This window comes from Carassius carassius, chromosome 44 (assembly GCF_963082965.1).
Source record: "Carassius carassius chromosome 44, fCarCar2.1, whole genome shotgun sequence".
In the NCBI taxonomy this organism is placed as follows: Eukaryota; Metazoa; Chordata; class Actinopteri; order Cypriniformes; family Cyprinidae; genus Carassius; species Carassius carassius.
In genome coordinates this window covers 20,831,915-20,858,720 of record NC_081798.1, presented here as the reverse complement: position 1 = coordinate 20,858,720, position 26,806 = coordinate 20,831,915, and the positions used below count along the sequence as shown (strand labels likewise).

At 38.8% G+C, this 26,806-nt stretch overlaps 1 protein-coding gene across 8 annotated transcripts in view; it reads right to left on the bottom strand.

The window, feature by feature from the left end:
- Window positions 1-4,165: 4,165 nt before the first annotated feature.
- Window positions 4,166-26,806, bottom strand: part of kif21b (kinesin family member 21B) — an 87,415-nt gene continuing 64,774 nt past the window's right edge. For 4 of the 8 annotated variants that reach the window (XM_059537049.1, XM_059537050.1, XM_059537051.1 and 1 more), the window contains exons 27-35: window positions 22,578-22,616; window positions 15,184-15,320; window positions 14,514-14,694; window positions 14,252-14,416; window positions 14,039-14,156; window positions 11,124-11,294; window positions 9,845-10,044; window positions 6,335-6,469; window positions 4,166-4,598 (exon numbers count right to left, since the gene is read on the bottom strand). In XM_059537049.1, coding sequence (XP_059393032.1) covers window positions 6,370-6,469; window positions 9,845-10,044; window positions 11,124-11,294; window positions 14,039-14,156; window positions 14,252-14,416; window positions 14,514-14,694; window positions 15,184-15,320; window positions 22,578-22,616 — 1,111 coding nt within the window. In that variant the 3' untranslated portion in view covers window positions 4,166-4,598; window positions 6,335-6,369. The remainder of the gene's footprint in view (window positions 4,599-6,334; window positions 6,470-9,844; window positions 10,045-11,123; window positions 11,295-14,038; window positions 14,157-14,251; window positions 14,417-14,513; window positions 14,695-15,183; window positions 15,321-22,577; window positions 22,617-26,806) is intronic. The other 4 variants (XM_059537053.1, XM_059537056.1, XM_059537055.1 and 1 more) reach the window with 2 other exon arrangements.

Below are 26,806 nucleotides of genomic sequence, written 5' to 3'. Positions count from 1 at the left end.
AATACATGCAATAATTGCATACATTAAGTTTAGGATGCTTTTTTTTTTTACTTTAGATTTTGTGGTGAAATGTGAGCTGATAGGTTCATGAGATTCACCCTGCAGTAGTACGCTGTGTGTGATGACAGCAAGCCGGTGATTCTATTCGGACAGATCTTATCTTCAGGGTCATCAAAGACAGGAAACAGGAAGAAACTCAACCGTAATTCTATCTGAGAGATAAACACCAAGTAAACATCACAAGAACACGGAGAATGAACTCCTGCCATGGGTGAAAATGAAATGAAAACAAACCAAAGATTTTTTTATTTTTTTTTTTATTTTTGTTCTCTGATGGAATACTTGAACAGTCATTAAATAAAACCTGTACAGTATTTACAGTCAAATATTTAACATCAAGTTTGGTTGCATGCAAATGCTGTACAATAGTTTACATTTCTCGGGAGGAGTAAATGTGATAAAAGGCACCTGTAACCTTTATTGGTGTGTGTGTGTGTGTGTATATGCCCCGCTGCATTTCACCTGCTCATGGAGATCAAAAAACTGTCAGCTCAACTCATTGTTACAGCAGGACGGCTCTAAAGTGACTGATTGTTCTTTCAAGCCTTTATTCCAGCCTCTTTTTCTCTATTACTTAAATGTCTTTTCTAATCTGCGTATTAATAGCCTACCTGGGTTGCCAGGTAACTAGAAAGCACCCCATTCAAACAAATTTGCTTGTTTTCGCCAAAAAAAGGGATTTAGCAGCAGCGTTTTGCGATGTCATGATGTTCCAGACGCTGAAAGCGAAGTAAGGCGGAAGGCGTATTGCAGAGTGGCCCTGCGCTTCAGGCCGGGAGAGACAGAGAGGGGCGCAAGGCAGCTGGGGCAACAGTGGCAACCTGCTTACCTTTGGCATCACAGGGGGGTAAAGCCACAAGTTAGCACTACGCTGATCAGTAAACAGGTGTCAACATCTCCCCTGTAGAGAAAAGAGATTCTATACAGATGCAGAAGCTTATACAGCATGTCAATGCCATGCATCACTGGCCTAGAATATGAAATATAAGTACTATAAAGCTACAACACTAAACGTACCACTGGTAAACTACTGCTGTGAAGCTGAATGCATAAGAAAGATTAACCCCAAAAGCTTCAGATACTGTACATTGAAAGTTAAGCCCGCTGTATAGCGACTTAAAGCAGAGCACCAGGAATTGCAGGCCACTGACTGGCATGGCTGTAAAAAGCGTTGGTTTAAGGTGTATTTAAGGTTGCAACTGTCAATCTCAGAAGCAGCCTAGTCAACCAATGTGCTTTCAGACACAATGGTGAAATAACCAAGACGCTGAAATTATCAGTGTTATTATGGAACTGAATTCGCAAACCAATTTCACAGTCTTTAAGTCCTAGCAATACCAAGCACATTCTGACAAGCTCTCTTCCCAATAATATTACAATTGTACAAAAAATGCTATCGAAAACAATGCTATTTCATTTCTAAAATGAAATGAGCTATAGGACACACAGTCCATCGTAATCTCACTAATGAGGGGCACTTATTAAAAAAGGTTGACCCCGTATATGTATGCATTATTAAAAGAGCATACTGTAAAAACAAATGAGCTCTTAACCTCATTCATTGAAACAAAGAATTGTAGAAATTGTACCGAAAATAATGTGTGTAAATAGTTGCATTATGCAACTGCACTGCAACTCATTTTTCGAATGAGGAATGTTGTTTGTTTCGTTCCAGTATAAACGTACAATTTGCAAAGTGATCCAACAGGGGATATGTAGGATGGCAAATGTACGAGTGATTATTTAAATCAAACTTTGGCAACACGTTTGACGCTGTATATTTTGAACTCCCTTTAAGAACAAAACACACAAACGCACATGAAAAAGAGCAAGATGGTATAAAGCAGCATTTTTCACAGTTTTGAAAACAAATGTTCTTTGAAGTAGATGCTCTGATCATTATTTAATAAATTTGGCCTTATTTTAAAAGACTTCACAGAACAGATCCAAGACCCATTTCTTTTATGAGTTCACTTCTGTTTCAAAGGAAAAAAATGGATTTGATTATAAAGAAAAAAAACACACCCTATATTGTTAATACATTCTACAATCATAAACCCAAATAAAATCTTAAATGATGATTAAGGTAAAGTACACACTCTGTCTACTGACAAATCTAAAGGTGTATGCACTGCAAACCACTGGTAGGAAGCCCCTTATTTCTTCTTATGAATATTTATGTATGTATATGAGCTTTACATTATGCAAATGATTCCAGCCTAGAGACTCATCCTTAGAAATATATAACCACTGTATAGAAGCTTTAAATGACTGACAGCAGCTTTGCAACATCTCGTCGTATTCAATCAAAAAGGGTAACTTCCAAATTTGATAAAAATCTCTTTTGGTAGCTTGGGAATCCTGCTGCACTCTTGCAGCACTTGATGTGGGATTATCCATGCTGTGGGTCGTTCATCAGATAAACCACATCTCTGTCGTCTGGAAATAAGAGCTTCCTCCTTACAGTAGCTCATGTACGCAGCTGGTGCATTGCCAAGGGCCGCCCAAAATTTTTTAAGAGTGATAGATATGTTTCATTAAAAAAGACAGTAAATCTAGGAAAGCCTGAGAAGGGAGTGGCATGTGGCAGAGCAAGATTAATGGTGTAAAAATAAACAGAGTTGCATTTGCTCTAGCAAACCTAGCTCGCAATGCCCACGCTCCCACATCAGGCACACCGCATCCTCCAAAGCAGAGGAGGCTGCTTCCTATTTCATTTAATAGGGAGTGAAACTCTGAAAAAAACACGATGCCTAATTTGACCTACTTTAACACTGCTGTCTTCAACATGCTTGATCAAAAGTGTGATAGTGGAGAAACATCAATGGCTGATGTTCATTTAGCATCTTATCATGGGGTCTTAAAGGGGTAGATCATCCGAAATTGAATTGTCCCAAACATCTATGAATTTCTTTCTTCACTGGAACACAAAAGGAGAAATTTAGCAGATTGATCCAATTGCTCTTTTCCATATTGATCATGTATGAGCAAAAGCAAGCTCCAAAAAGTGCAAAGAATAAAAAAATAAATACGTGTGCACTATATTCCTATTTTTTAAGTCAAATGATAGATTTGTTTGAAAAATGACATGCTATGGATATACACAGATAAGAATGAGGTGAAACAGATGATTTTAATTGATTGTGATTTTTATATACTGTTTTTATGGTGCTCTTCCTCCATGTACCTTGATTTTATGAAAAAGAGCAGCTACAACAATCTACTAACCGTCTTATTTTGTTGAAGAAAAAGTACAGGTGTAGAGTAAAGAACAATTTTCATTCTTCGGTGAACTGTTCCTTTAAAAAAAATAATTATAAAATAGATAACTTGGACCAGGCATGCTGTGCAAATTCTTTAACACTTCTATTTTAAAGTGTTATATGGTAGCCTTACAGAAAAAAAAAAATAATGGGCAAAACAAAGTGACCAAAATTTCATCCAACATTCCAGTACTAGATTGTCTGAAATTATTTTTGTCGTACCAGGACTACGTCCAACAACATGAAAATGAATCTTTTATACTCTACCAATCAGATGCTTGAGTCTGAACTGTCTGATAATATCACTAAACTCCCTCTGATGAGACTCTCAAAATGCCCACTCAGCAGACTCTGAATACTGCTTTATGCTTCGGAGACCTCTATCCACACATCCAGAAGACAAACAAGCTGGAATCCTGTCATGTGCAAGAAACCAGAATCAGTGAAGGTTTAACTCACAAAATCTAATTTTAAACCTGAGGTAGAAAACAAAATTCACAGCAGGATGGAGCAATTGAATTTAAAAGCAAAGGAAGCAGTGTTTTTTGTGGTTTAGGGGGGTTTAAGGAAGCCATTAATTATTAGAAATGTTCAGAGAAACTGAACCTGAAGAGGAAGGCATTGAAAAATGTGGTGGTCCATACTATTGCACAATGTTTCAAGGGAACTTGGGACTGGGATTGATGACGACTCTGCATCTGCTCATATCAGTAAACACAAAAGGTGCCAATCTTCAGGATACTGAGAAAAATGGATTCAGTTTCTGATACGACATCAAAGCTAAAGTCATATGGCTCTTTAGTAATTACAAAAAAGTGACTGAAGTGATGCCATCTTGATGGGATAAATATTCAGAAGTAAAAGCAGCACCTACAGATGAAGTTGTCTCAATTTTTCCATTTAGACAGGAAGTGCAGAAGGACACTTCATTGCACAGATAATACAGTTTCGTCGTCATCAAAATGGCACATCCAGAAGAAAGAAACCTGCAGTAGCCTCTCTCAGACTCTCATGATCATTGGATCATATTCCTTGGATGTGACTCCGGTTGAAAGGGTTGTGTCTCGTCTCCTTAAGGCAGGTCCAAGAAACCCACCTTCTGGAGTGAGACAGCTGACCCATGGACTTTCGCCAAGGTCAATTTCAGACACCTAAAGCTATGGTGTCCAATTAGCCGACAGCCCAAAAAGGCTCCATTGATGGCAATCGTTCCAAACGGAGGTTCGTCACCTTTTCTTCCCCATCTTCGGATTCCAGATCTTTACTCTCATGTCACTGTGGGATGGGAGAAACAAAAACAAAAAAGAGACATAAAATGAGAGGTGGAGGAGATGCACAAGGCCGATAATCAGAAAGACAGACACACTTGGTTGTCTGAATCTTCAGACACCGTCACAGTAGCTCCTCACATTGAAGAGATGGCACAGACATCAAAACCAGGAGTTCACAAAGCGAACCGCCACAGTCCCTGCTCCTCTCACCAATTAGGCGCATGCACCTTTTTATCGCAATAAAAATCAAACCCCACTGTGTGAACCAGCTCACAGAAGCACATGCTTAAATCTCAACTAACACACTCCATCTCTGAAGAAAACTGAATTTTCAAGAAAGTAATGTTTCCTAACCCCATGTTTTTCTCTTCTTTAAGCATTAATCATATACAGTTGAATGTGGTTTGCTCAAGAGGAAAATTGCTAATGGGATATGAAAAATGTTTCACAAAAGTTTTGGCCAAAATTTTTAGGTTTTGCTAAAAGCACTTATTGGAAAAGCACTTGGATCCTGGTAAAACAGCACCAAGTCTCGGAGGGCATTGAGGTAGGATGTATCTTGTGGTTCCTAGACCTTAACTAGAACCAATTAAACCGATTTATGCCACTGGTGCTTGAATGCAATTAAGGGTGCAATAGGTTTTTATTGCTCTCTAAAAGATGAGCCACTTAAGGGCATTGAAATGGGGAAGAAAAACTATGCATTGAGTCTAATTAGTACTATTTTCTTTTACTGGCCTGAAGTGAAAAAGCTTGTGGAAAGTTATGTGGGATCAATCACCTGAAAAGAAGTTGGCCTATGAAACGAAACTGGTGCAAAGTATGAGAGAGCTGAAAGATGAACATAGAGAGAGACGATAGACAACTGAACGTGTGAGAAATAACTGACAGCAACAAAATGACACAGTTGAGCTGTGTAGTTTATTCTCAGACATTCTGCAGCTCACGTCCCCTCGAGCGCATTCGAAACGCCAGCGCTCGGCTTGTCTTTAACCTTCAGGAACTGTCACGCCTTTGCTCAAGTATCTGCACTGACTGCCAGTAGCTGCCAGAATCAATTTCTGTTTGACCGACAATATTGAAAATGGCCTGAACAGCCTTACATGCCCCTGCTCTCTTCATAACACTAAGATGTCATTTAAGAGAATTAGAATTTCAATTTCAGTTAATCGGTTCCAAAAGTGATTATTTGTTGACTTTTACATAGATTATTTTTATTGCAAGATCAACAAGATCTCATGAATTATTCTACAGGAATAAACTAGAAACTCTTACCCGCTCACTAAATCCACACACTCTTTTCATCCAATTTTAATTTACATTTATACACTTGAAATGCATGCACACTTTCTGGCTACAGACGTACAGTTGACACTTGATGTTATCTCAAAGTGACAAAACACTCTTTGAAAAGATTCAAAAGTCACCTTGCAAATTTTCTGGCAACTAGTTTTTCCTCAGAAACTACAGCAGCCTGGACTCACTAAAACCTGCGTAAGTTTCAGAGCAGCCAGCCAATCAGATCAAAGCTTGAAGCTCTGGAAGATTCTTGCCACTTTTAAGAGCAATCAGATATCCATCAGATAATCTGAAACAGCTGAAACAGCCACTTTTATGTGCTAAGTATGCTATGTTGTCACTTGTTAAGAGAGTTTAAGCTTAGCACTTGTCGGAAAGGAGAAGGGGAAAATATCCTCAAACAGAGAGACATAAGAAGATTAGAGAGAGAAAGGACAGTACCAGAGGGAACCAGGCAGGAGGTGGTTAGTGGAGGCTCAGGGGAGGCTGGTGGCCCGGCCCTTGATTGCCAGGACCCGACGGGGCAGACAGGGCGTGAGCCCAGGGACATAACTCCACAACTTCACCCGACAGTCACTGTGGTTATGAAGGCCCACAAGCACGAAGGGAAGGGATGAGAGCGAGAGACAGAGTTGAAGGAACAGCGGCACATTAATGAAGAACAGTCAAACAATCCCACAATCCCCTGTGTGCACCATCTGTTCTACAAACAAGCACCCACTGAAAATGTACAAAAGTAGGTCTTAAAAACATATTAGTCTGACTGAACATTTCTAAGTAGTCTACCGTCTGGAAAAAGACGTCACAAGAGAGTAAGAGCCTGAACTGAGTCGCAGAAATAGACAAGCAAGTCATAACAGACTCACTGAGCTGATGACCCATTTAGAACCTTTGGAGGACTAAGTAACTGGTTATATTATTATTTCAAAATTACCATAGTTAAACACTGTTCTTCAGTGGGACATGAAAGATGTTCTTTATCTTGTTTTCCCAATGTACCGTGAAGTTTTCTTTTCCCCCAAATTTAGAGATGGGAAGTTCAAACTGCAAACAGGTTCGTTCAAACAAACGATTCATCTTTTCTTTTACATCATAATGTACTTCCACTCATTATGTGACATTTAAATGCTTTAACGTATTAAAATAAATGTCTGAGTTGGCAAATAAAGCCATTCATTACCACAGTTAGATTCAGATTAATTGGTGTTTTTAGTGCATTTTTGAGCATAATTGAGATAAATGTTCATGCCATATGAAGTTCTTACCATCTCCTATAGGCTTTTCCCTGTACATTAAAAATGCCTTTTTAAACGCACATTAAAAAAGTTTATCACATTCCTACAGTGGCTGAGAGATCTCAATGCGCTGCAAAAAAAAAAAAAAAAAATACATAAAAAAACACCACCAACACATGCAAAAAGAAATAAACACCAGCAAATTAAGAAACCATCTTAATCAGTTTGACAACACATGCTGCAAATACTAACAACACAACCAAATACAGAAATGTGCTGCACATATAAACAGACTAGATCGGACATGTTTAAGGGAACTGCAACAAATGACAAATGTGGCTGGGACATGTTTATCAATGTCTATGCTTAAAGGTGAGATTTTTGTTTATTTTAACATCAGCTTTTTTTGTATATTGTTAGCCTAAATAAGATAAGAAAAAGAAAATACACAATTAATGTAACCGTAAAACATTATTTAAGCTAACTTTCTTTTACAACTTCCCTTACAGAAATTGACCACGCTTTTACGATTAAAAAATAAAAATTAATAAAAAAGGTTTATATAGTTCAACCATGTTAACCATAAATTAACCTTGGTTCTGCTAAACTAACCATAGTTTAACCATGGTATTTGTACTATAGTAATCAATACACCAAAAAACACTTTTACTACAATAAAACAATGAATAATTTTCATAAAGGTTGTTGGGGTCCACATTTCCGTTGTGGTCTGTGCTACTTGCAGTATGTTTCTGTATTTGGTGTTGTCGCAAGTATTTGCAACGCGTTTCTGTATTTGGTGTGTTGCGAGTATTTGCAACGCGTTTCTGTATTTGGTTGTGTCATGAGTATTTGCAGCGCATTTCTGTATTTGGTTGTGTCATGAGTATTTGCAGCGTGTTTCTGTATTTGGTGTGTTGTGAGTATTTGCAGCGTGCTTCTGTATGTGGTTGTGTCATGAGTATTTGCAGCGTGTTTCTGTATTTGGTGTGTTGTGAGTATTTGCAGCGCGTTTCTGTATTTGGTTGTGTCATGAGTATTTGCAGCGTGTTTCTGCATTTGGTTGTGTCATGAGTATTAGCAGCGTGTTTCTGTATTTGGTTGTGTCATGAGTATTTGCAGCGTGTTTCTGTATTTGGTTGTGTCATGAGTATTTGCAGCGTGTTTCTGTATTTGGTGTGTTGTGAGTATTTGCAGCGCGTTTCTGTATTTGGTTGTGTCATGAGTATTTGCAGCGTGTTTCTGTATTTGGTGTGTTGCGAGTATTGCAGCACATTTCTGTATTTGGTGTTTCGCGAGTATTTGCAGCGTTACTGTATTCGGTTTTGTTGCAAGTCTGCAGCACGTTTCTATATTTGGTTGTGTTGCGAGTATTTGCAGCGTGCTTCTGTATTTGGTGTGTTGCGAGTATTGCAGCACATTTCTGTATTTGGTGTTTAGCGAGTATTTGCAGCGTTACTGTATTCGGTTTTGTTGCAAGTCTGCAGCACGTTTCTATATTTGGTTGTGTTGCGAGTATTTGCAGCGTGCTTCTGTATTTGGTTGTGTCATGAGTGTTTGCAGCGTGTTTCTGTATTTGGTGTGTTGTGAGTATTTGCAGCGTGTTTCTGTATTTGGTTGTGTCATGAGTATATGCAGCGCGTTTCTGTATTTGGTGTGTTGTGAGTATTTGCAGCGCGTTTCTGTATTTGGTTGTGTCATGAGTATTTGCAGCCCGTTTCTGCATTTGGTTGTGTCATGAGTATTTGCAGCGTGCTTCTGTATTTGGTTGTGTCATGAGTATTTGCAGCGTGTTTCTGAATTTGGTGTGTTGTGAGTATTTGCAGCGTGTTTCTGTATTTGGTTGTGTCATGAGTATATGCAGCGCGTTTCTGTATTTGGTGTGTTGTGAGTATTTGCAGCGCGTTTCTGTATTTGGTTGTGTCATGAGTATTTGCAGCGCGTTTCTGCATTTGGTTGTGTCATGAGTATTTGCAGCGTGTTTCTGTATTTGGTTGTGTCATGAGTATTTGCAGCGTGTTTCTGTATTTGGTGTGTTGCGAGTATTGCAGCACATTTCTGTATTTGGTGTTTCGCGAGTATTTGCAGCGTTACTGTATTCGATTTCGATGTTTTTTTTGTTTGTTTTTTACTTAATTTGCTGGTGCTTTTTCTATTTGCATGTGTTGCAGTGTGCTGAGCTCTCTTGCCCACATTTATGTCACATGATGTAGAAATGCAGAAATATATGGCCTTTATATCTTGTGCCAGAAACTGTATGTATTTTTGTCAAACAATGTGTTGACCCAAAAGTGTCCACAAAAAAGCACAAGAAAAAATCTTTCAATTAATCTAATCTCCATTCATTTGTTACAAGGTCACCCATGTAAACTTGCTTTCATCTGCTATTTTTGAATGTAACGTCCACAGATAAATATACAACCAACAATCCAAGCATAGAACCAAGTACTTGCCTTAAATTTTACACTCAGATTTTTACATTCATATTTACCTCACATTATGCAAGAAAGGATATGTCACTACATCGATTTCATTGCAACTGTAAGCTATTAATTATTTTTATATATTGGCAATTGGCTCTGTTTACCAGATTGTTACAAACTGTCCAGTCTGATTTGCAAACCAGTTAATTAAAAAATGACAGAACCAAAATAATGATTTTTCCACTAGTAAATAATTATTTTTCTGAACACTCTCTCTTGCCTGATGCACGTACCTGGAGGCAGTAAAGATCTGTTTGGAATTGGCGCAGATGGCATTGATAGGGCTGTCATGGCCCTTAATCTCTCCGATGGGTGTGAAGTTGTCCACGTTCCACACCTTGAGCATTCCCCCCCTACAGGCACTGAGGAGCATGGGCCGTCCGGGAACAAACGCCAGAGCACACACCCAATCCTTGTGTGCATTTGGGATTTGCTGAGAAAAAAACAAGTAACATTGCATTTTTTGCTCACCTCTGCTCTACAAATGACACAATTCTTGGTGTCAATAAGGTCTGCAGTACAAACAGTGTGTGGAAGTTTAATTCTTCAGTTTAGGGGTTAACCTCTAACCCTTACTACAAACAAAATAGTAATAAGACGACAGCAAATGACTTCAACGAACAAGCCTGAATTTAAAATTGGTAACAACAAGGTAAAAAAAAATACAGATGATATAAAAGGACATTTATGAAGCTCTATATGTCACGTGATTCATTTCACTTTATTACCACCATCTGTGGCTGATTCTGCCAATGGGCCTGTGGACAAATATTCTCATAAAAGAGCAACCAAAGCATTTTATCTTGGCAAATTTGCCCAGTTGTGCAATCAGAGAGGGCACATAAAGTGTGTGTTTAGATAAACCCACTGCTTACACATTGGTAACTGCATTGGGATTTAAATGTCTTCCTATTGAGGGCGAGAGGTGGCGTGTGCTGTCAGTCAATTTAAATATATAAATTTTAATATGTTTAATACATTAAGGCATCTACTGGTGATGATAAATGAAGCCATCGTACATCTATTGACAAGGGAACAAAAGGTAAATGCTGGGTCATTATCCTCTGAAACATCATTTGTCTGTGTATATATTATTTTTCAGTATTGGATATTGCATTTAACTTTGTCGCTGTCAGTCATGTAAGCAGTCTTAATTTTAATGCACTTTAAACTCTTTAAAGCACATACAGCTTATCATTCACACAATTCTTTGTTTTTATTTCTTAGTTTTTATTTTTCTAGTTTCTTTAATTTAATAATTTTATCAAAATATCTAACTGAAATCTACATTTTTCATTCATATTAATAAAAAAAAAGAAATGGCGGGGGGGGGGGATTGCCACATGAGGCTCATTGCTTTGACAGTATGATGATTGTACAGAGGATAAGAATTTATATTATAAACATAAATAGTTAATACATTACAAGCAGTGTGTAAATTATGTTGTCACATTATAACATCACACATTAACATAAGACCAAAATATGCTTAAATGCAATAGTCATTTTTACCTGAATAAGTTCCTGCTGTCTCAGATCCCATTTCTTAATGCCATTGTCTCGGGATCCACTGAACAGTACGTCACCATGTACAGCAAGGCACTCAATCCCATCGTAATGAGGGGGCTCGAAGTTATGAGCTGGTCCGATGTTACCCTGGGTTCCCTCCGCAACATCAAATATCTGCATTAAAGAGATCATGAATTGAGAATGATTTTGGCATATAAGAGGTCATTGTACTATAAAAGCATGTGGCAAGTTTCAGAACTCTTACTTATTAGTGCAAAAAAGCTGTTATTGAAACCAAGCTGACAAAAGAACTTGTTTTCTGCTTCTACAGGTTTTTATTATACAACAGAGATGAATACATTGGCACGATACTGCTCTATGGTTGTTTTGATATGTAAGGACTTGTGGTTAGCCGTTCTGGCTCAAAATCAGTAAATCAGTGAAAGAAATTATATACAGAATGTGAACAAAGAGCCATCTCTTTATAATCACTGAAGCTGTTACTTTAGTTCAGCACAAGTTCTGCTATATCACCAAATCAGCTTAATGAAAATGTAATTTACATCGTGTCAGCACTTCTTGGTTATGATGAGAGCATTCACCAGAGTATGCGAGTTAGCGCTGAACAAAACTAACTAAAATGTCGGGTGCTGCCAAAACATAGTGCTAAAAGGAACCTTTGATGGAGTAAATGTACTGTAAACATAGCACTGTAATCCAGACTTAACATACTTAGTCAAATTTAAATAGTTAAGGTCAAGTTTATTTATATAGCCCCTTTATTTATACATCCTCGTACAATACAATTGAAAGACTAATAATAAAATATGAAAAGAAACCAAAACAAGGGTAATAAAATTAAGGCCAGAAACATCATGCAATTTAAAACAATATTTAAGACAAAAAAAATTATAATATTCATTTAATAGTTATTATCAAATTGCACATATGCCTGCGAAAAAATGTAGGTTTTAAGAGAATGGGTGTATTCAAGCCGCGCGTTTCAGTTTGAATCTGAATAGCGCGTTCAGCGCAGGGGCGTGGTCACGTTAGATATAATGAAGGGAGACGTGAAAAACGGACATCGCGTTTTCATATGGATTACTTTATCACAGAATATCTGTTTACAGCAGCACTTGTTTAGTTTAAAAGTAGACAGCTTTCTATAGATATCTCTCTCATGTCTCTTCGTTGAGTATTCACGGAGTTACAGTTTATTTTAATGACGTGTTTGTAAATGAAGATCAGCGCAGAAAAAGGCTGCAGACAGCACACCTTGTTTGTTATCTTTATTTTATAAGTTCACAAAGTTTTGTTGTTATTATGTCTGTATCCAAAAAAAAGTAGACCCTTTACAGATTCGATTGATGTATTGCTCTTATCTGTATGACTAAAATTGAAAGTGTAATTTAAGTTCTTTTCGGGGTTATCAGGAGAAAATGACTCATAACGCCTATACGCGTTAATCGACTCAAGAGGGTTAAATGTAAAAAGAGTAGGGGAAAGTCTAATAGACAAAGGTAGGGAATTCCAGAGCTTAGGACCAAGAACTGAGAATGCTCTGTCATCTTTGGACTTAAGTCGAGATTTTGGAACATTTAATATCATCTGAGTGGAAGATCTGAGCGTTCTCACTGGAGAATATGAGGGGGCAAGATCATGAAGTGATTTAAATACAAATACTAAAACCTTAAAATCAACTGTGAATCAAACAGGTAGCCAATGAAGTGATGATAACAGGTGTATTATGTTCTCTCTTTTTTGTCCCTGTTAAAAAATGAGCCGCAGCATTCTGTACCAGTTGTAATGGCGAGAGCAAGGACTGATTTATTCCAGCATATAGAGCGTTACAGTAGTCCAGCCTGGTTGAAATAAACGCATAGATAACAGTCTCCAAATCACTAAAGCTCAGAATATTTTTCAGCTTGCAAAGTCCCCTAAGCTGCAGAAAACTGGCTCTAACTACAGATTTGATTTGTTTATCAAATTTTAACTCACGATCAAGGGTAACTCCCAGATGTTTTACTTTATCACGAATGCCATCTTGAAGGAGGCCTAGGGTAGAACTTATTTAAAAGGTGTGAAGGGCCAAACAACATAACATTAGTCTTCTTCTGATTTAATTGAAGGAAATTATTGTCCATAAATGCCTTAATGTCCTCTAAACAAGCTAGCAGAGAGGAAACTGAATCAGTACCTGATTTTAATGGAAAATAGAGCTGAGTGTCATCGGCATAAATTTGATATGAAACTTTATGGGACTCAAAAATGAGTCCCGAAACAAAGAGGGAGTAAGTATAAAGAAAATAAGACTGGACCCAGAATTAAGTCCTGGGGCGTCCCCCACAAGTGACGGGAACTGAGCTTGATGAAAATTCTCCAATTTCCACCAAAGATATGTGAGATATGATGCAAACCAATCTAGTGCACCATCACGAATGCCAACTTCAAGGTGCAATCTCTTTAACAAGATACGATGATCCACAGTATCAAAAGCCACACTTAAGTCCAATAATAGAAGAATAGTACAGTTACCAGAGTCTGCAGATAGTAAGAGGTCATTTACTACCCTCAAAAGTGCAGATTCAGTACTGTGTTCAGCTCTGAAGCCAGACAGAAAAGGATCCAGTATATTGTTAGAGATTAAATAGGGGGAAATTTGATTTAGTAAACACTTTTCCAGAACTTTTCCAGTTAATCGTTTCAACAGCTTCACATGGTTAATACTTATTTCATATGTGAAGATGTTGCAATTGTTCAAACCATAGTCTAAAACAAGGTAGAAAATGGCCATTTAACTGCTTTTGATGCAAATATTTTAAACACAACATAGTACTCCATTTCAAACCTATATGCTAGATGACTACACGAAGAAAAGAGACCTATATGAAAAGGGAACTAAAATGGTTAAAACTCACCTTCACATAATGGTCTTTGGATCCAGTGATCACTTGATCCTTGCCTCCTCCAGAATAACCCACTGTAAGACACATGACTGACCCAATGTGTCCGGTCAGCTTCCCAGTGGCCTGCATTCTGCACACAAAGAATATAACAGAATTCAGCCAATTCACTTGGTAAGTTTTTGAATTCATCAATAAATGCTAATGACTTAGGAATGAATTCTGCACCTGTTAAGGTCCCATGTGCGGACAGTGTTGCCTGCAGCAGCATACAGCACAGATCCGGAGGGATTGAGGGCGATCTGGTTGATCTGGTACTCGCCTTGGGCTGTAGTGATGGTGCGAGTTGTTGTACCAGCACAGGCATCGCCTGAGACCACCTGACCTGATGACCTAAAGAAGGAAGAGTAAAATTTTTCATGCTAAACTAAAAACTAGGTGCATTAAGATGCAACAGCTAAATGCTAATTGAAACTTGAATTCTACTCACGTGAAGGTCCGGATGCACTTGGCAGAATCCCGAATGTCCCATACTTTGATATAGGAGGTGGAAACTGTGAAGACCAGGCCAGAGTAGCTGCAGTATTTGACAGACACAACGTTGTTAGGATGTCCTCTCAGCGTCACGATTTCCTGTCCAGTCACCAGGTTCCACATCTTGCAGGTTCGATCTGAATACCAGGCATTAAAAAAATGCTACACTATTCATAATGTTTATGATGCCAACCATGCTCATCCTTGAGCCAAAAGTAAAAAACTGAAGTATATTTTGCACTTTATTTTTATTAATTTGTTTAAAATAAAAATGCTGTCCCTTCGATGTATTAAAAGTCCTTAAAGGTAAAATTTGTACTCAATGTCCAAAAGGTTGCTAGCCCCTCCAGCATAAACACAAAAACATAATTTGCCAAATGCAAAATATGCATTTATGTTTACGGTTTAAGGATGCAATGCTGGCAGCTTAAATGAATAATAACTGAAGCACTGAGTGTAATATATAAAGTTGCATAAGATTTCTGTTGAGCTGCCCACTGTTAGCCTTCATTACAGCGGTGGGCTTTTGACCTTGAGAAAATGTAATTCAAATTGGCTCACGTGTTTGTGCTTATGGGTGTTTGTGTTTTCCTTTCACAGGTTCATAATGGGGTAAAAAACTTTACCTTTAGAGCCAGTAAATAGCAGCTCGTCCGTGGCATCCAGACAAAGCACAGGTTTGGTGTGTCCCTCGGCCATCGCCACACACTGCAGTGGGGCCGTCCTGCCCCCCTTCAGCCCACCAGTGGGAGTGATTACACCCCTGCACAAAGACAAGCAGCATTTTAAAACACAGTTGTGAAGTGTGGAAGTCTGTGAGATTAGTCGAGTAGGTGGAAAGAAGGATTTCGCAATAAAGCTTGTTTGTGTTCCAATACAATGTGTGCCATCTGTTCAGATAAAGGGACAATAGAAAGAGAAAATAACCTGATTATAGGTTATTGTAGAGTTTGTGCAGCCACTGAACAGTGTTTATATGTAGATTACAAGAATTAGGGTGCAGGTTAAGTTAACATGCTATGCAATGCTAAGCTAATGCTAACTGAAAAACCAAATAATGATATACAGTATTGGTAATTTACCATTAAAACATAATTTAAAAAAATATTAAAATATTAAACAGCATGCATCATAAAGAGATTTTGCAGAATTTCTTTATCAGACACTGAATAGAGCACTGAATTCAGCCAATGGAGTTGCTAGGTGGAATTGATTCAATGGGCAGACTTAATTGTTTATGTCCACTCCTTTGTGAGCTCCGGTGGTTGTACCTTGTACAATCCAGGCCCCAATGCTTCGGCTGTTCTCCCTAGAGTTCATTGTCAATGTGTTGATATTTCATTTGATTTATCAGACTCCAGCTGTGTTTTACAGGCTGCCACTCCGTCTTCCTCGCCGGACTCCATAGGTCACACAGGATACGGCCATCAGCCAAGCAGACGAACATGAGTGAAAACAATAGAACAGACTCCATATATCGAGCAGGTGCTAATTATGCCCACTGCCAAGCAGCAGGAGAGCCGATACATGTGACTGCAAAGCCAAGCCGAATGCAGACTTGAAAGGAAGCCTGTTCGACTGATGCGAACTGCAGCCAAGTCCTCTGTGAGATGTGGACTTTGGTTTAGAAGCTTAAATCCACATTTCAAAGCCGCTCAGTTGGTCACTGCTGATTTTGCAGGGTGGCACAAAAAAATTGATCTATTGTAAGACATCTTCAACCTCCATATGTTTTGCAGAAGCATGATAGACTGTGGTGCAAGTAACATTTATCTCTAGACCCCAAATACTGCAACTGACAGAAATGTTTCTCTCCAAAATGGTAGAAGACGGTAAATTGGGAAGAAGAATTGCTGAATAATTGATGACATTATTGTTTTAATTAAGCACAAAAAATATTCTCGTAGTTTTGAAAATTATGGTTGAACTTCTGATGTCACATGGACTATTTTACAGATATACTTGCTACGTTCCTGTGCATTGATCGTGGTAATATCCTCGCTGTCTATGGAGGGTCAGAGAGCTCTCAGATTCCATCAAAAATATCTTATTTTGGGTCCCGAAGATGAATGAAGGTCTTACGGGTTTGGAACGACATGAGGGTGAGTAATTAATTGACAGAATTTTCATTTTTGGGTGAACTAACTCCTTAAGCACCAAGGTAACATTATTTAAAGGATCAGTTCACTTCAGAAGTAAAATTTGTCCCTGCCATGTCATCCAAGATGTTCATGTCTTTCTTTCTTCAGTCAAAAACAAATTAAGGTTTTTGAGGAAAATGATCCAGGATTTTTCTCCATATAGTGAAATTCAACAGGGGACCAATGGGTTGAAATTGTGGTTTCAATGCAACTTCAAAGGGCTCTACATGATCCCAACCAAGGAATAAGTGTCTTATCTAGTGAAACGATTGGTAAACTTCTAAAAAACATAATTTATATAAATTTTAGCCACAACGCTCGCTCATTTTAAAAAGGATTCCAAGCACTAAGGGCTTTGGTGTTCAGTTTATTTTGTCGCAGGTCCTGAGGCTTTGGAGGCACTTTGCCCCACTGGCCAGGTCCATAATTCAGCCTGAGTTGATATGCATGAAAACAGAATGCATGTGTGCTGAGGCAGCAAAGCATTTGCAAATGATAGACTGAAACTCTCGCACTCAAGCAGGGATGAAAAGAAGGAACCTACCCACGTCTGAGGATGCAGAGCAACATGGGGCTTTTTAAATTTATTTATATCCACATTAATTGTTTAAAAGACTCTTTGCAGGAGACAAGCAGCACTTCTTCCTCCTGGCAGCCTTATGTGAGAGAGATGGTCCCAATTAGGAACAACAGAGTTTCCCAGAAGCTGCCAAAAGACAGTTCAAATCTCTTCTTCACCAGTATGAATGCCGTCAAACTGCCTGTCAATCATTAAGACCACAGTCAAACAAAGGCAAGGAAGGAATAGTTGCTCTCAACAATGTTGGGACTTGTGTTATGATGTCACCATTTTATAGTCTGTCTAATGGCTGACAGGCTTGGCATCACCATCACACGACACCTGTCATAGTTGCTTATATCACATCAGGGAGCGAACAATGTTTCGCCTTGGATGGCATCCACTAGCCTTTCTGATTTCCCCCAACAATAGTGTAGGCAAGCTGGTGTGCAATTGAAAACCACAATCTCCATATCCATCGTAACAGCACCACATAGCCAACTGCAAATGGATGTAACGTTTACTGACAGCTGGCAAGCTGAATTTCTAGTCAGATTTATGATGGACCGCTGCCACGGGCCAAATGAGGGTTTCTATCGCAGGAGAGATGTGCTAAACACACATGTTGTTTTGATGGAAGAGAGAATTCGTCTATAAACTGCTCCAGAACTTCAGGAAATAAAAATAAAACTTAAGGTCTCAAGGACTTGTACTTGAGGGACCAAGACAAGTAAAATGACTTTGGGGTTGATCTATCATCTCTCATCTTATTTCGGTCTTATTTTCCCATGCCCCACTTGTGCAGAGCAGAGGATGCATTATGTCAGTCATAACATTGGGGTTGTTTTCAGCTCTGTACTGACCCCTCCTGGAAATCAGAAAAGTAATTTCTTTGAGTAAACAGGTAGAAATAATCTGTCACAGGAAAAACTAAATCAAACAAAAGTAGGCATTACTTTTCAAAAACCGCCTTCTTTTTTGGCATCAATATTTGCTGCCAAGAAAGCTCCAGTTGTGCCTGCCAATTAGCCCACATACATTGGCAACCTGGCAGGGCTAAACAAGCTTTCCCTCCCCTAAAAAAATAATGAGGCTTTTCCCCTTACGGCTGACACAGCGTTCCCCACTAGCCCAGTCTCGGAACGCTCCTTTCTGCCGGCCGAGCAAGACATAAATGAAGCTGGGGTTTGGGATGAAGGGAAATTGGTCTCCAGTGGGTTGAGATCAGCCTCTGTCCAGCTCAGTGCCTGTGAAGTCCAAATGATGGTGGAGCCGTCAAAGCCTCTGTGCCGGTGCAGTCACACAGAGGTGACAGGAGGATGGCTGATTAAAGAGGAAACTGGGATGTCCCAGCTCTCTGAGGACAGATGAAAAGCAAGAGGCTGCTGTTGGCACATTTGTGCTCTCTTAAGTGAGAGGAACTCTAGGGAGGTCCGGCGAACAGGAACTGATGGTGATCAAGTTCCGGACCAACACTGTGTGAGGAGTTTAAACACAAGTATCTACAAAGTACTTTATGTGTGTGCGAACTTAAATCAAAGAATAAAACATTTAACTGAAGCTGCATTTGCATATCATTATCATTCTAAAATTATATATGCGACTAGATTTTTTCCCCATCTAAAGTAAATCTACATACTGTACAGTCATGGCCAAAAGTTTTGAGAATTACATAAATATTAGTTTTCAAAAAGTTTGCTGCTAAACTGCTTTTAGATCTTTGTTTCAGTGATGTACTGAAATATAATTACAAGCACTTCTTACGTTTCAAAGGCTTTTATCGACAATTACATGACATTTATGCAAAGAGTCAGTATTTGCAGTGTTGGCTCTTCTTTTTCAGGACCTCTGCAGTTCGACTGGGCATGCTCTCAATCAACTTCTGGGCCAAATCCTGACTGATAGCAACCCATTCTTTCATAATCACTTCTTGGAGTTTGTCAGAATTAGTGGGTTTTTGTTTGTCCACCCGCCTCTTGAGGATTGACCACAAGTTCTCAATGGGATTAAGATCTTGGGAGTTTCCAGGCCATGGACTCAAAATTTCATCATTCTGGTCCCCGAGCCACTTAGTTATCACTTTTGCCTTATGGCACGGTGCTCCATTGTGCTGGAAAATGCATTGTTCTTCACCAAAGTCTTGTTGGATTGTTGGAAGAAGTTGCTGTTGGAGGGTGTTTTGGTACCATTCTTTATTCATGGCTGTGTTTTTGGGCAGAATTGTGAGTGAGCCCACTCCCTTGGACGAGAAGCAACCCAACACATGAATGGTGTCAGGATGCTTTACTGTTGGCATGACACAGGACTGATGGTAGCGCTCACCTTTTCTTCTCCGGACAAGCCTTTTTCCAGATGCCCCAAACAATCGGAAAGGGGCTTCATCGGAGAATATGACTTTGCCCCAGTCCTCAGCAGTCCATTCACTATACTTTCTGCAGAAGATCAATCTGTCCCTGATGTTTTTTTTGGAGAGAAGTAGCTTCTTTGCTGCCCTTCTTGACACCAGGCCATCTTCCAAAAGTCTTCACCTCACTGTGCGTGCAGATGCGCTCACACCTGCCTGCTGCCATTCCTGAGCAAGCTCTGCACTGGTGGCACTCCGATCCCGCAGCTGAATCCTCTTTAGGAGACGATCCTGGCGCTTGCTGGACTTTCTTGGACGCCCTGAAGCCTTCTTTACAAGAATTGAACCTCTTTCCTTGAAGTTCTTGATGATCCTATAAATTGTTGATTTAGGTGCAATATTAGTAGCCACAATATCCTTGCCTGTGAAGCCATTTTTATGCAACGCAATGATGGCTGCACGCGTTTCTTTGCAGTTCACCATGGTTAACAATGCAAGAACAATGATTTCAAGCATCACCCTCCTTTTAACATGTCAAGTCTGCCATTCTAACCCAATCACCCTGACATAATGATCTCCAGCCTTGTGCTCGTCAACATTCTCACCTGAGTTAACAAGACGATTACTGAAATGATCTCAGCAGGTCCTTTAATGACAGCAATAAAATGCAGTGGAAAGGTTTTTTTGGGATTAAGTTAATTTTCATGGCAAAGAAGGACTATGCAATTAATCTGATCACTCTTCATAACATTCTGGAGTATATGCAAATTGCTATTATAAAACCTTAAGCAGCAGCTTTTCCAATTTCCAATATTTATGTAATTCTCAAAACTTTTGGCCACGACTGTACATGTGCACATGCAAAAGTCATCATCATGGTGTTTAGGGTTCTCTAGGTGGACACTAGACACTGTTATCCTGGGTGTTTGCTAATCAAGTCAAAATAAGACATCAAATAATTTTTTTGCCTTCTTTATTGCCCACCAGGCAAAACGGTTCACAGTTGGGAGTTAATAACAGTGATGTTTGCCTTGGCAAGCTTTAATAATGAGCACCACATAATTTCTCCACACCATGCAGCTTAATTGTTTGCACATTTGAGCCGATAAGTAAGGAATTAGAAAAGTGTGAAGAGTTGTTAAGGAAAATGCTCACCATTTTATTCCTCACTTAGTGTCAATCAAACAAACTCAGTCAATACAGGTATATTGCCATGCTGTGCTATGAACATTACTGCACACTCGACATGCAAGCCCTGCGATACTAAAAACACATGAAAAAGGAAACACTCAATTTCACACAAGTGCAAAAACCAAAACATTACCACAAATGACAACAGCAAATTTGAAAGACAAAAAATATATAATTGATTTTCTAAAAACCACACCTTCATGCAGCACATAACCAATGAGGAGTGAGCTCACGGTTCTGGACCCTTCCTCTGGGTTGAAAGAAAAGAAATCAGATGCTCTGAGAAAAACATGGAGTGTGAAAAGGGTGAAGTGAAAATGGTGGGGGGTAGGGGTCCTGTTGCCTCTTCTCCAAGTCTCCTCAGCAGAGAATACGAGCATGAGGAGGTCAGGATATGGAGTTTGTGCTTTTTTTAAATGGATAAACGAAGGGAGAGTCATTATGAATGAACCTTATCTGAACATTGCCATAGCGGGATTTAGAGCAGACCGCTGTGGTTCAGAGAATAAAAGCCTTCCCTACTGACACACTCAGCTTTACGCTGATCAAAGAGGATGTTGATCTAAAAAAAAAAAAAAACGCCAGTCCAAACTGCCCAGTTACACTGGATTCAGATAAAACACTTTAGCCAAAATACTAAAACATCACAGCGTGAAGTTTACCATCATGCTGTTTTGTTTCATTCGGGAATAGTTTATCACCAGTGGCTCACTTGGTGAAAAAGTTAAGCCAGCTGTCTGTGATTCCTCCATTAAACCGATTTGTCTCTCAAAGGAAATTTGGGACCGACTAGTTCCAAGCACTCCATGTTCCATCATTGAGCCATTATCTTCTAATGGTATAACGAGGGAAACAAGAAAAATGCAATCGTGCTGTCAGGATAATGGGGTGCAGAGAAATCACAGTGTCGCTATATTGGATAAGAAAAGAATATTGAGCAACATACAAAATTGAACCTGTGAGGTTTATCTGAACCAATTTTTTGAGTCTTTATAACAGAGACCAGAGGAAACTGGTGAAAAAAATAAAAAATAAATTTGATTACTGTTAAGTTCAAAGGACAAAAATACCAAACTTACTCAACATGTTAACAAGTTTTGTCAGCATTACAAGCCAAACTTTCCAGTCGATTTTCAATTATAAGCTTCATTTACATCGTTTCGTAAGAGTCAGGAGACAGGGCATCTCTCAGTGAGTGGGGTGTTGACCCTGAGTTAAAAGCCCTGCCGACAACTTCTGGACTGCCTAAAAATATTGTTCAGCTGGTGAGGCAGACTCTCATGACTGTGGAAGTTCTTCTCTGTCAGATCAGGTAATTTCAAAAATTTGAGACAAGGAATCAGAGAAAAATATTAAAGGCAGTGGACAGAAGGCATCAAGATTTTGGCAAAAACGCCAGTAGGTGTGACACTCCAGACCAAAATCATTACGAGCTGGCTAGTGGGACGCCATCTCTTGATCCCAGTTCAGAGCTGTTGCAAGTGTCAAATAGGGTTTTCAATGGGGCCTTCCAAACAGCTCGGCAGGAAATGATCAATTAAACGATTTTGTGACATTTAAGCTAGTACATTCATATCAAAATTTTTATTTCGAAATTGATTTTCCTTCAAGATTGTTGTAGTTATTCAAACAAGTCCGTCTATAAGGTTCATTCAATTCTCACAGAGTTCACAGCACAGGATGTAAATGGAAAGGGCGCATGCATGCTCACGCCATGACCACACCCGGTGGGGGCGTGGCCGAGCGGGGCAACCAGGCAACAGAATGACAGACAGAGATCTCTACCTGAGCACCTCCGAGAGAGAGGAGTCGCTGTCATCCGACCTATAGAGCAAAACGGCAGTTGGGTTAGGGGAAAGTGGAAGAGTCAGTAGAAGACAGATAGTGAGGAAGAGCTTTTCAGGAAGCAGGCAGGAGCAGGGGGTGGGGCTGGAGAAAAGGGGAAGGAGTTAGCAGGAAGGTTATGCAGAGTTCATCGGGTGGGGTTACTGGTATAAGACTCAGTGTTAACAGGAAGAGCCCACTACAAACCTGAGCTCTGATCCATATATAGAAGCCTCACAGTGATGTATTCCCTGTGCTTGTGTTGTTTGTGTTGTTGTAATGGATACTACATCTCAATTCACTCTGCTATTTGATCTGAGTTGTTTTTATAGTGTCTATCAACAAAATTAAACATGACTCTAATAAAAAAGGCCAGCGTTAGATGTATTATTTTTCATTTGGGCAGCATCTCTATTGAAACACTATAGTGCTCTAGGCTAAATGGCTTCCAGTATTCACAGACACAATATACAAGTACATGAGATTCAAAGCCACACATGGCAATCATCGCTCACGCATTATACTACATGTTTTTATGTGAAATTGGATGATTGCTGATGTGCACAGAATAAAATATGAATGATATACAAACATAAGTGGTTTCCTTACATGAATAGAAATAGTTTTGGAAATAAGTGGTTGTGCCTGAAAAAGAACTCCACGTTTCCACAAACATTTTAAGCAGCACATTAATAATAAGTTTCTCATATTACAATGATTTGTAAAGGATCATGTGACACTGAAGACTGGATGTGGATGACTAATGGCTGTGGAAAATTCAGCTCTGCATCACAGGAATAAATTACATTAAAAGTATATTAAAACATTTAAAAAAAAACATTTTCTATTGGTCAATGACACTGGTCAATGAACTCAGAGACTTAGAGTCAAAACTTAAACATAAACCTCTGGCAGTCCCCCAGAAAGCATTTAATTGGCTGAAATGTAAATTAAATGTCACACTACTTTAAACACAAACTCAGTCAGACAAAGCAAAGAAACTTACGATATACACACGCTTATTTGAGAAACTGATTAATGAGACCAATTGACAGGACACTTTGATTCGCTGACACGTACACTGATTTGAAGGTTGATGAAGGTCTACTAAAATTGGCCTGCATGAATGTCATGCATCTGCTGTCCGGTTATGTTATTCTGTGCTGCTAACCCATGCAAAGACTTAAAGGCTGTCAGGATTACAGTCTAATCAATCAGTCCCGCCCATTAGGGATCAATCTAGCTGGTCCAAAAAACCTAAATGTATATAATAAGCGAGTACACCATGAATACACCTATAATAAGTGTTTATATTCGGACTATTTTAGATTGATTTAGATTGTGATTCTTCATAGACATAAACAGAGAGAAGTAGCTCCGGCTACAATGTCCTTCTCCAACACGCAAGCAGTTCTGTTTATTAACCGCTAGAGCGTCAAAAGTTACCGACTGCAGCTTTAACCTAAAGTAATCTTGACAAATGGTTTATGACTTGAAAGCTTACACTCTAGCTGTCATATTTTGTGACTGATTTTCAATATACTTCACAGTTAGGGCTGGGATAAACGATTATTTTTTAAACGATTAATCTAGCGATTATTTTTTCGATGCATCGATTAATCTAACGATTAATTTTTCAGACCGATTTGATTTCGATTATCTCCCCATTAATTGACTACTAACAATTTATACATGTTGATTTACATATCTGAATGAAAAAAACATCAATTCCTTACCATTGCAATATATGTTTATTGCTCTTAAAATTACAAAATAAAAGACTGACTAAGAATGCATTACTTTGCACTTGTATAGAGATAGCATTCAATAAAACCTTGAAACCTTGAAAACACATAGCTTACTGAAACAAGCTTACTGAACACATAGCGCCTAGCTTACTGAAAAAAGAAGTTCTTTCAGATGTAGTTGTTGTTATTCTTTCAAATAACAACAACTTGATGTCTAGTATTCAATAAAAAAGGTCACCCAAAATACTTGTTTAGAGCAATTGAAAGAATACAGTATGTAAATGTAAACTTGAGGGCTTTAAGCTAATACAGAGAGTGCTTTTACAAAAAAATAAAAATAATTAACAGTGGGAGCCAGCAGCCTGTCATGGAGAAAAAAAATCTCCGAATGCTCCACGTGAAACTTTGGCGTTCCGCCCTTTTTCTATCGTGTCTAATGATTTTGGTTAATATGCACAAGGGAGGGAGAGAGCAAGAAGCGCTCGTGCTGTTTGACGACTGTGAGTGCGCGCGCAGCCGGGGCTCTCTCTCGTACGTGCCCTGTCACTGTCACTCACCGATCAAATAAGGCTTCGACAGCCGCCAAAAAAATGCAGAAAAACCCCTTGATTGGTTATATAACGTTGGACAGAATGTTGATCCGGCCATCACGTATATTCAGCGCACATAAAGTAAACGTTTTGCAAACGTTTTTTAGAGAAATAAAAACAGGTCGACGAATCGATGCGCATATTTTGCGTCGACGTATTTTTTGCGTCGACGTCATCGATGACCTCGACGCATTGTCCCAGCCCTAAGCAACCATAATTTATTAATTTGCAACAAGAGTACTCAGGTGGGACACCCTTATATGGTCACTAATGGTGCTTGATGCTAATCCAACGGAAAAGTTTTGTACTGCTCCCAAAAACAAAAACTTACTGGAAGGTCATTTTTTAGCCTCGTTCAGACTGTCAGCCCAAATCAGATTTTTTTGCAAATCCAATCGAAAACTGATTCATATTTAAATAGTCTGAAAAGTAATGAACTACATGAAATTTGTGTGTGGTATGTGGTTAGAATCCTATTCAAATTGCATTCCTGGAAATCTGTTTCAGTCTGACCGGTCAGAATGGATTTAGCTAACTTTTTCACAGCATGTAAAATGTAAAAACGGCAAACTTTTTTGTAGAAAACAATTAACGTCTTTACAGAAACAAGCATGTGATGTTGAGAATTGCAAGTCAAGCTGAAAAAGACAATATATTGCTAGAATACGCACCTCTATGAGTTCTGAAGCAACGGAGACGGCAGCACGGAATAAATCTGCACATTACAGCTTCCTGCATTTCTGCCGCTGCCTCATAAAACGAAATCCATAATAATCCAGCGCTATGGCAACATGTTATGTCAGAAAACAACATCTGTATTACAAACTGTATTACAAACTGTATTGCTGTTATTGTTGTTTTTAGCATTGGCATAACAACGCAATGGCATTTCCATAGAAACCAACACACATTCCGTAAAACGAAAGAACGCTTATGGACACTCAAATCGGATATGAACAGTTCAAATACACTGTGTGGACACTCAGTTATTCAAATCAGATTCCATCCGGATATGCACAAAATCGGACTTGGGCTGAAAGTCTGAAAAAGGCTTTTGTGATATCAACTTCAAATTTGGAACACTATTCGTGTTCCAATTTTTGGTTTGGATTTTCTGGTAGTTTTAGAGTTCAACGTTTTGTAAAATGTATATCTTATACTGTATAAAATATAGCTTTTTATAATTTTTTGTTTTCAGAAACTTCCAGAATTTTTTCCAGGTTCGTTTTTCTACCAATGGTCTTCTTCGAAAAGAGACCAAACTTAAGTCTTTGCTTCAAATCATTCAAAGTTATATCAACTTAAGTTGGAAATTAAAATTTCATTTAAGTTTCACTTTCAGGTCTATGTTCAAAAAGTAGAACCGACAGTTAACAGGTTAAAATAACTTTAGGATTTTTGCACCAATTTCAAGTCTAAACTCTTATAAAAGTAATGGTGTGCTTCTCTTCAATAAGTTCACAAGATCTGAGGCATCACATATGCTCACAAATAATTGCCGGAGGGGTTGCACCATAAGGGGTTCGTCAAACCTCTTATTCTAAGTATGAGCAACAGTAATAATGATGCTTGCCTTAGCAAATTAATGCTAATTATGGTAATTTAACATAGAACACAAAATTACTGTGCTAAAGGTGGTTGTATGACTACGAACAGGATAGATAGCAAGCCAAACACTGTAAACAAACTATGGAATGGTGCAGCCTTGTAGAAATTGCATTAAGAGAAATTTACAGTCTGCTACCATATGTGTCCTATCCCACACTCTCTCTTACTCACACACACACACACACACACACACACACACACACACACACACACACACAAACACTGGGGAATGCAATATTCAAGG